Source organism: Medicago sativa, chromosome 4 (genome assembly GCF_051527215.1).
Source record: "Medicago sativa cultivar Bolivia chromosome 4, Bolivia_mono, whole genome shotgun sequence".
Taxonomy (NCBI): Eukaryota; Viridiplantae; Streptophyta; class Magnoliopsida; order Fabales; family Fabaceae; genus Medicago; species Medicago sativa.
The window spans coordinates 68,242,008-68,252,467 of NC_140752.1; the positions used below are offsets into that span (position 1 = coordinate 68,242,008).

At 32.5% G+C, this 10,460-nt stretch overlaps 1 protein-coding gene across 1 annotated transcript; it reads right to left on the reverse strand.

The window, feature by feature from the left end:
- Positions 1 to 1,501: 1,501 nt before the first annotated feature.
- On the reverse strand, positions 1,502 to 5,165 carry LOC146931103 (uncharacterized). Its single transcript, XM_085702573.1, has 7 exons — positions 4,973 to 5,165; positions 4,651 to 4,888; positions 4,437 to 4,576; positions 4,251 to 4,362; positions 3,976 to 4,128; positions 2,048 to 2,398; positions 1,502 to 1,851 (listed from the first exon to the last, which is right to left on the reverse strand). Exons 1-7 carry the CDS (start codon positions 4,986 to 4,988, stop codon positions 1,737 to 1,739), a joined length of 1,125 nt encoding a protein of 374 aa, XP_085558699.1. The 5' UTR covers positions 4,989 to 5,165; the 3' UTR covers positions 1,502 to 1,736.
- Positions 5,166 to 10,460: the final 5,295 nt, after the last annotated feature.

Sequence of the window (10,460 nt, forward strand, 5' to 3'; positions counted from 1 at the left end):
TGGACGTTCAATGTTAAATTGGTATGTCCAAATTCACTAATCTCAAGACTAGTGTTCATATGTGTATTATCCAGTTTTGACTTGACACAAAATTGACCTATTACTTTGTTTATAACATCGTTGATGAAATATTTATCAGTAAAATTAGACTTGAATATTCAAAAACAAAAGGAAGAAAAATATGTGTAAGTAATCATGGTTGATGTCATAAGAACTTTTAGACTTATCACCTCAATGTTAAATAGTTCTTTCGGGACTTATTTTAAAGGGTCATGTTAACCAGCCCCCTCCTCTTTTTTTGTGTTCCACCTTTTTCTTGGGTAATATATTTTCGGGAATCTTAGCATCATGTTAGGGTTCCTCTTTGGTTAAAAATAAAAAAATTTGTCACTTTTAGTTATTATTTTCAATTACATAAGCATCTTCTTTTTATGATTGTCAAAACATAATTGTCTCTTTAATTATTGTGAGTGACCTAATTTTGGTTGCAGAGTTTATTAACAACACAAAATATGAACTGGGATGTTGAATAAGATATGAGTCAGGGGTTTTGTGTTTGAACCCCGAAAACTAACATTTTCCCCTCCCCTCATACTATTTAGTACCGCTAATATTTTCCTATAGAAAAGGTGAGTTGAGTTATTTAAAGTGATGAGTTAATTTGATCCCCAAAAACCATCATCCCCCCCCCCCCCCCCCCCCCCCCCCCCGGTACTATTTAGTACACTTTAGTACAACTAATATTTGCCTATAGAAAAGGTGATGAGTTGAGTTATTTAAAGTGATGAGTTAAGTTATTGTATAATCAAGCAATTAACTATCCAATTGTAAACTTTCGTGTTAATGGACAAGATATCACAATAGCAACTAAGGTGATATCATTTTCTTTTGGGAAAAATTGAGGTATCTTAGAACACGCATAAATGCGTCCAAATGAGCTTATCAAGAGGACCGCATAAACTGACTTAAGATGTGGACATAATAAGTAATCTCTGGCCGTGTTATGGTGAGGTAAATTAAGCGACCAATAAGCCTACGATAGTGTGGAGTGCCTGAATCAAGAGCAAGTTTTTTATTCTCTTCCGTCGGAAATGTCGATGGTTTGCAATCTAACATTTTGCACTCACTTAAGATATCAAGAGTATATTTTCGCTGACATATGAACATGCCAGATGGTCCGCGAGCTAGTTCCATATCAAGAGCTCAATTCCCTGTCGCATGCATATTTGAAATATATGATAATTACTATCTCAACAAAGAACGTAGCAGACAATATCAAATTAATCACGAGGACACAATTTAAATACATCATCTTTCGAAACAATATCTGAGAGAACCTTCTAAAGAAAATGTTCTTGTTTCACTGTTACTTTCTACTTCATACATCTCATGCCAGTTTTTTTTTTCTTTTCCCCTTGCATATCTTCGGTGGATTGTCAAATACAGGCAAGTCCACAATTCGACCGCTATATATTTGAACAAACACAATGCTTCGCCTACATTTTTCTTTCCTTTTTTCGTTCGACTTCATTTCAATTTGAAAGAGAGTAAAGTTCACCTCAAATTTATTCTGCATCCATTAAATAAATAATTAGAATATGATCAGCCTGAACAGTCTACTGTATATCAATCCAAAAGCCTAGCAACACTATTGTATCACACTTTTATTATTAACTAATTTTGCTGCAGCCACAAACAGTTTCTATCAAGTAGTTAACAAAATAGGAAAAACCCATCTATTTACAGCAAAAATCAAGTTTACCTTTTGCTTCTCCAGTTTTTTTCACTTTTTTCCCAGACTTCTTTTTAGTTCGATTGAGCTCACTTTGAGTGAAGTTCTTCTCCATTTTTCTTCAAAAAAAATAAATAAATAATTAGAATATGATCAGCCTGCACGTTCTACGTTCTACTGGATATCAAGCCAAAAGCCTAGCAACACTATTGTATCACACTTTTACTATTAAATAATTTTTTAAATTAAACAATCACACGAATACTTAATATAAATAAACAAGACTCACGTCAATAAATAAATCATATATGGTACCTGAATAGATAGTCAAGAACAAATATTTCCACAATCATGCAACCAAACTGTGTGACAATGCTTTCATATATAGGCTTATACTCTTTATCAACAACCCTTTTAAGTAGGGATGGCACATCATCATCAACCACCAACTTAAACCAATCTTCCTCAATTATGACAAGCTTATCCGTAGTATTGTTAGCATTTATTGATTCACAACCATCGTATAATATCTCCATTAGCAAAGGAGTTGTCACAGCACCATCTACAAAAAATTGATGCATTAAGGCTTCCTTAATTACATCTTTCTTTTCCCAAATCATTCTGTTCGTTGAACTTTTGCCACTTTCTTTCATGAAAGTACAAAATCTGCAAATATTGAAAAATCATGTTAGTTAATTAGCAAACAAAAAACTTGAGGGAGTGTGACGCCCGTTTTTTTATTGAATAACAAAACACGGATTTTAAAATTTCATTTCTCATAAATTAAGAATATCACATTTAAATTCACAACATTTGTACAACACAGACTCCTACAAAAGCATCAAATACAAACTTAGACTCCTACAACGTTTGTACAACATTTGTACTGTTGAAACTGATTTACTTAGCTATATTGTTCATATCCTGTAATTAATTATTCCTATTTCTAAGGAAGTGCCAATGAAATTGACTTAGTCCTTCCACAATTCACGTTTTAATCAGTGGAGTCATTTTATTTAGTGGTTTTCATCTCTCCGTAAGGATATTTAAGACACCTCTTGTGCACTCAAACAATACTGATAAATTCCCTTATGTTTTACTCTTCCATGTACATCATGGTATGCACATACAAAAAAACCTTTAATTTTCTTATATCTAATATTTAGCTTCCCAACATATATTCTTTAAACTTCCCAAGTTTTAATCCTTTAGGAAAACCATAACTTAATCACATAATTCGTCATTTTCTAGGTCCCATGACTTTATACTTATAAACTTCATCACAATTACACTACACAAGTTCACTAGGATCAATAAAATTATCAAGGATAACCATCTAATAGTAAGATTACACACAATTTGATATTCCCTGGGGAGTATCCTTGACATATGTGTATAAGAGAAGGGGTAAAATGGGAAGCAAAGAAGAGAAAGAAGTGGAACATGTGAAACCGTTAGTCAATGGGAGCAAAAGGAATGATGAGTTATTGATTTGAGTAACTAAATGGACACGTGGCAGCAGGGGAATGGAGGAAAAGATTGACCCAATGGGTGTGAAGAAGAGCATACTAGTTTTGGAGATGGAAGTTGGACTGGAATAGTGAGAACCATTCTCATCTCAGTGGGGGGCATTCTCTTGGTGATAGTTTACCGTCTTTGTAAATTTCATTACTGCAAGGAGATTATTAATCCATCCATTGTTTTACATTGCAGTATTTATAAGGGAATTTATCCCACAGTTCACATAAAAAATATCACTATTTTGCCACCATAATTTGTTATATCTTTTTGCTACTAATATTTGTGTCAATTATTTGGCATTTAGAGCTCAACCTGGGGGAGAGTATGCTGATCTGTTTGAAATTAGGGTATCATCAGTTTCGAATGAAAGAGGGTGATATTCACAAGACTGAATTTTGAACTCATGAAGGCCATTATGAATATCTCGTAATGCCTTTCAGGTTAACAAATGATGAATATCTAATTAACCAAAACATTGCTTCAAAAAAAAAAAAAACCGAATCAACTAAAACATAATATTTATTGGTTTTTTTGCTTACGGGGGACTAATGACGAGATGCTTACTCGTTCCACCATATATTAGTAAAATTCAAATGGTAAAACCATACACATCTATTAATTAAATTAACAATATCACGTAAGTTTGTGACTCTTTTGTCAACTCCATAATAATAAATAAAAAAACATTTTCAACTTACTCGTAGAAAAAAGTAAAAAAATACCTTGGCCACTTAATTTCATTGTGAATCAGGCTCTTCAAGTTATCTATTGTCTTCTTAAAAAAACTAGAACAAATTATGTTCACAATACGCATTAAACCCAAAAGAAGCTCAGCTCGATACTTGTTTACAAGGAGAGGCTGGAAGACATTTTCTCTGTGCATTAATAACAATCATACAATGAGTTGCATGGAATTCAGTGACACCCAATGCTTATAATTATATGGTAAAAATTGTATGAGTATATTGACCAACATAATGCATACATAAGGACTTACCCAAGAATCTGAATCTGCAATTCAACTTTAACATTACCCTCATGGTCAAGAAAACCTTCATCACAATCAAATTCATAGCCGGGATAACCTTCACAAAGTGAGTGGAATCGATCTGAATAAACTCAAATGAAATAGTTAGTGTTAGTAAATTAATAATAATAATAATAACTTTATTTAAAAACCTACCTATACATTTAGTTAGTCGGTAGTCATGGGGGTGAATTATCGCTACTGTGTTCAGTACATAAAAGTTCAACTCTGGATTGTTGTCGTCAGCAGATAAATCAAATTTCAACGAGGTTCCAGTATGGAGAGCTGTGAACTCCCTGTATTGGCATATCAATTTTTACAATTATTCACTCTTGAATATATAAAATAGAAAATTAAGAAAGTTGAATACCATTTAAATCCTCCAATTTCAATGACTTTAGTTTTATAATCATCGTCATCTGGATAAATCCGCTGTGACGTTAGCTTTAGTTTAAATCCTCCAATTTCAATGACTTTAGTTTTATAAGCATCGTCATCTGGATAAATCCGCTTTGACGTTAGCTTTAGTTTGAACGATTCTTTTTTATATAGTTTTGACGCATCAGTACGATCTTCTTCATCAAAGAGATTTTTCCGAATTTCCCAACCTGAGAGAGAGAGAGAGAGAGAGGACAATAAGTATGAGTATCAACAAAAGGAGATTTTGTTGCTATGTTTAAAGAGATGCTTACAAATTTCCTTCTCCATCAATTGTATGAAATTTTCCCCTGTTGAAACAAAACCCTATCTCATACACATAAACACTATAACATGAAATTGATTAATAGAGATTATAATAAGAAGATTCAATTCAAGCTACCTGTGTTTTTGCGTTGTCTCGGATTTGCTAAAAAAACTAGTATTAGGGTTTAGGTGGATTTGTTTGTTTTATAATTTGGAGTGGGCTTTTATTAGTAAGTGCAGATAGCTTCTACTTTTTGCTATTGCTTTTCTCACAATCCTTTCTTCAAAAAATGTTCCGACAAAATGAAGTATCATTTACCCTTTCTAATGAAGTATTAGGTTATTAGTTAAGTAAAATTGTAATGTCTTTTAATAATATCATTACATTTTTTAATTTGTTGTTAACTAGTATGTGGACCCCGTCCGTGCTAAGCACATGTTATAATTTTGTAATTCTTGATAAGAGAATATTGTCATTTATCAAGTGTCAATGTGTATTGGATTAGGATTTTGAAGGACAATTTTTGCTTAAAAAAGTCTCAAAGATTTTAAAAGATTTTGTAGGATTTTAATGACTTTCATGATTTTAAAAGACAATCAGGATTTTCAATTTGGATTTCAATGGATTTACATCATAAGATTTTAAAGGATTTTAAAGGATTTATAAGATTTCAAAAAAATTTATGAATTTTAAGGACTCATTGAAAAGAAATGATTACAACACACTCTCTATCATAATATTTTGAATGCATGCTCTTATTTTTTTATTTTATTTTTATGAGAGATAGAGAGAGGGGGAAGAGAGGAGGGAGGAGGGAGGGAGGAGGGAGAGAAGAGAGGAGATAGAGGGAGAAGATATATATATATATATATATATATATATATATATAGAGAGAGAGAGAGAGAGAGAGAGAGAGAGAGAAGGGAGAGAGAGGAGAGAGAGAGAGAGAAGGAAGAAGAGAGAGACGAAGAGAGAAGGGGGAGAGAGAGAGAGAGAGAGAGAGAGGAGGGAGAAAAGAGAGGAGAGAGGGAAGGGAGAAGAGAGAATGAAGAAGGGATAAGAAAGAGATAATAAAAACTTTTAAAGAAAAACAATCTCAAGAAATCTTATGTCTTCATGAAAGACTTTTTTTTTGTTAAAATTTCACTAGACAATCTCACAAAATCCATCAAAATCTAATTTATTAAACAATCCTTTGAAATTTTAAGGGTTAATTATGTTTCTAGTCCTTATAAAATAGCATCCTTGTAAGTTTAGTCCTTACTTAATTTTAATAGCATTTTTAGTCCCTAATTTTGTTTTTTTGCCCCGAGTATTAGTCCCTACTCAATTCAAATTTGTTTAGTTTATGCTTAAACTCTTAAATTTTTGAACAATTTTTTGCAGACATGTTTAGAACATTACTAAAAGTTCCTCCGCAAAAAATTATCGCAAAATTTGATTTCTACATCCAGATTTTATTACTTTTTATCTTTAACTTTTGTCGTTTTAAAAAATTCATATTTAATTCATTTCATGTCTGAAAATTCTAAATTTTAGTAAACGAACCTTTCATAGTGTTCTAATTTTGTCTCAAAAAAATCGTTCAAAAATTGAAGAGTTTAAGGATAATTAATCAAACTTTGTTTTAGCAAGGACTAAAATTATAAGTAAATTTTTTTTATAGGGACTAAAAATGCTATTAAAATTAAGTAAGGACTAAACTTACAAGGTCGCTATTTTATAGGGACTAGAAACATAATTAACCCAAATTTTAATGATTTTGAATACCATGAGACTTTTTTTAAGTGATGAAAAGTCTTGATTGAATACCTCAAGACTTTTTTAAAATGACAAAGAATCTTGATTGAATACCACAAGACTTTTTTTAAATTGCAAAGAGTCTTGATTGAAAACCACAAGACTTTTTCATAATTAAAAAATCTCTTAAAATCCCTTAGAATCCTAATCCAATACATCCCCCTAAAGCTCAAAATTAGATAATAAAATAGAGGTTGAACAACAATTAAGTCCCAACATTATAATGATTTATTACCATGTTGTGCATCCGTCTTATCTTATTTGGCTATGTTAACATATCACATACACAAATAATCTTTCTCTTAAAGGGGATGTGTAAGTGTTTTAACTGTAAATTAAAGTTCAACATTGGATGTAAAAGTAGTTGTTCAAAAACATATAAATAATGTGCTAAAGTAGTTTGTGAATCATGAAGCTTATGTAATGAAGACCTAATTGGTCCATGAGTACCATATTTTAGTTCAACTGAGAGACAATAATGTACATTGCTAACTATTCATGTTATGATGATATATTATTATGTTACTTTGTTATATTATAAATGCAGGTTATCTGTGTGATGCTCATAATGAAATTTTAGCAATACTTAAAGAAAGTCGAGAATGTGTTTGGTTGAGGTCTATGATTAAACACATAGAAGAAACTTGTTGTTTGTCTTCTAAAAAATTGAATGAAACAATCTTTTATGAATATGATATCATGTGCATTGCTTAATTGAAAGGAGGTGATCTTCATAAGAATGAAGATACAAGCAGTCAAGAAATTTGTCCGTGTGATAATCTTGCAAACCTTTTCACAAAGTCACTCCTTGTTAGCCTGCAATTTCGACGGGCTCGATTAATACATTTAATATGTGTTGACTTTTGTTCTTTAAAGGAATTAGCGTCGTTATCTTCAACACATGGATTTCGACATGATCTGGACTTAGCGTTTGAAAGAGTTAAAAAAATTTGAAGTTCGACAAGATGCGAGTCAAAGAGGAATTTGGTCGAAGCCAAGCTATTGATGTCGAAGGAGAAGGAATTCAAATTCAAAAGCAACGGCTTCTTTAGTGAAAATGTGGGGGACAAGCGGTTTTCGATGGAGGAAGTGATTTTCGTGGCAATTAGCTTTTTCTAATTATTTTCACTATGTATAAATAGTAGTTCTTCGTATGAAAAATAGGTCGCATATCCTTATAGAATTTTAGCACTCGAAGTACCGACGTCTAGAGAAAAGAGTCATACAAAATGTATGTAATCTGATTTGTCGAACCACCTTTGCATTAATGCAATGCAATTTACCTTTTCTTTAAGTTTCTGCGTTTTAAACTTTTAAGTCTTCTTTAGTTGCATTTACTGCGTGTTTCCCCTGTCGAGAGACAGCTATTTTCTTATAAAACTTCATCCTGTTCGTAAAGCAACTCATGAGCTTGGTGAACATTCATACATTTTCTAGAAAAACTTTGCACAACATGTCGTGTGATTTCTAGTTTAATCCTGCTTGTAATAAACAAAGCTAGACTTGTAGTTTACCAAAAACACCAGTAACACACCATCCTTAATCTTCCACCTTCCTATAATCATCGTTGGTGAATGTCTGGTCAGTGGTCCTTAATTTGGTCTCCATGTAACTATGCTTAAAATTATTTTGTTGGAGGATCAAATTATTGTTTTTAATTAATTTTTTGGGTGAAATGCAATACACATGGCTCATCTAACAAACAAACCTCAGCTTGTGGTGGCATTTTTAGAGGCAACCAGACAAAATTTCTTCTTTGCTTTGCCGAAAAACACCAACTTGGGTAAGTGTTTCCATGCTGAGCTCTCTGGTGCTATGAGAGTGATTGAGCTGGCTTCTCAATATCAATGGAATAACTTATGGTTAGAATGTGATTCAGCTTTCGTAGTTAATGCGTTCAAGAACAATACCCTCATTCCTTGGAGGCTAAGAAACAGGTGGGAGAATTGTCTGAACATCATCTCTAGGTTGAGTTTTCTTGTAACTCACGTTTATAGAGAGGGAAATTGTTGTGCTGACTCTCTGACTAATCGTTGGCTTAATGTTAGTAACCTTACTGTTTGGATAGATTTACCTACCATCATTAGAGGATGCTTTGTTAGAGATAAGTTAGGGATACCTAACTATAGATTCATTGATCCACGAGGAGGTATTGGTTTGGCCCCCTCCTCTTTTTTTGTGTTCCACCTTTTTCTTTGGTAATATATTTTGGGGAATCCTAGCATCATGTAAAGGTTCCTCTTTGGTTAAAAATAAAAAAATTTGTTCACTTTTAGTTATTATTTTCAATTACATAAGCATCTTCTTTTTATTATTGTCAAAACATAATTGTCTCTTCAATTATTGTAAGTGACCTAATTTTGGTTGTAGAGTTCTTTAACAACACAAAATAAGAACTGGGACATTGAATAAGATATAAGTCAGGGGTTTTGCGTTTGATCCCCGAAAACTAACATTTCCCTCTCCCCGCATACTATTTAGTACAACTAATATTTGCCTATAGAAAAGGTGAGTTGAGTTATTTAAAGTCATGAGTTAAATTATTGTATATTTAATCAAGCAAGTAACTATCCAATTGTAAAACTTTCGTGTTAATGGACAAGATATCACAATAGCAACTAAGGTGATATCATTTTCTTCCGGGAAAATTTGAGGTATCTTAGAACACGCATAAATGAGGCCGAATGAGCTTATCAAGAGGACCACATAAACTGACTTAAGATGTGGAAATAATAAGTAATCTCTGGCCGTGTTATGGTGAGGTAAATTAAGCGACCAATAAGCCTACGATAGTGTGGAGTGCCTGAATCAAGAGCAAGTTTTTTATTCTCTTCCATCGGAAATGTCGATGGTTTGCAATCTAACATTTTGCACTCACTTAAGATATCAAGAGTATATTTTCGCTGACATATGAACATGCCAGATGGTCCGCGAGCTAGTTCCATATCAAGAGCTCAATTCCCTGTCGCATGCATATTTGAAATATATGATAATTACTAACTCAACAAAGAACGTAGTAGACAGTATCAAATTAATCAAGAGGACACAATTTAAATACATCATCTTTCGAAACAATATCTGAGAGAACCTTCTAAAGAAAATGTTCTTGTTTCACTGTTACTTTCTACTTCATACATCTCATGCCAGTTTTTTTTTTCTTTTCCCCTTGCATATCTTCGGTGGATTGTCAAATACAGGCAAGTCCACAATTCGACCGCTATATATTTGAACAAACACAATGCTTCACCTACATTTTTCTTTCCTTTATCGTTCGACTTCATTTCAATTTGAAAGAGAGTAAAGTTCACCTCAAATTTATTCTGCATCCATTAAATAAATAATTAGAATATGATCAGCCTGAACAGTTTACTGTATATCAATCCAAAAGCCTAGCAACACTATTGTATCACACTTTTATTATTAACTAATTTTGCTGCAGCCACAAACAGTTTCTATCAAGTAGTTAACAAAATAGGAAAAACCCATCTATTTACAGCAAAAATTAAGTTTACCTTTTGCTTCTCCAGTTTTTTTCACTTTTTTCCCAGACTTCTTTTTAGTTCGATTGAGCTCACTTTGAGTGAAGTTCTTCTCCATTTTTCTTCAAAAAAAATAAATAAATAATTAGAATATGATCAGCCTGCACGTTCTACGTTCTACTGGATATCAAGCCAAAAGCCTAGCAACACTATTGT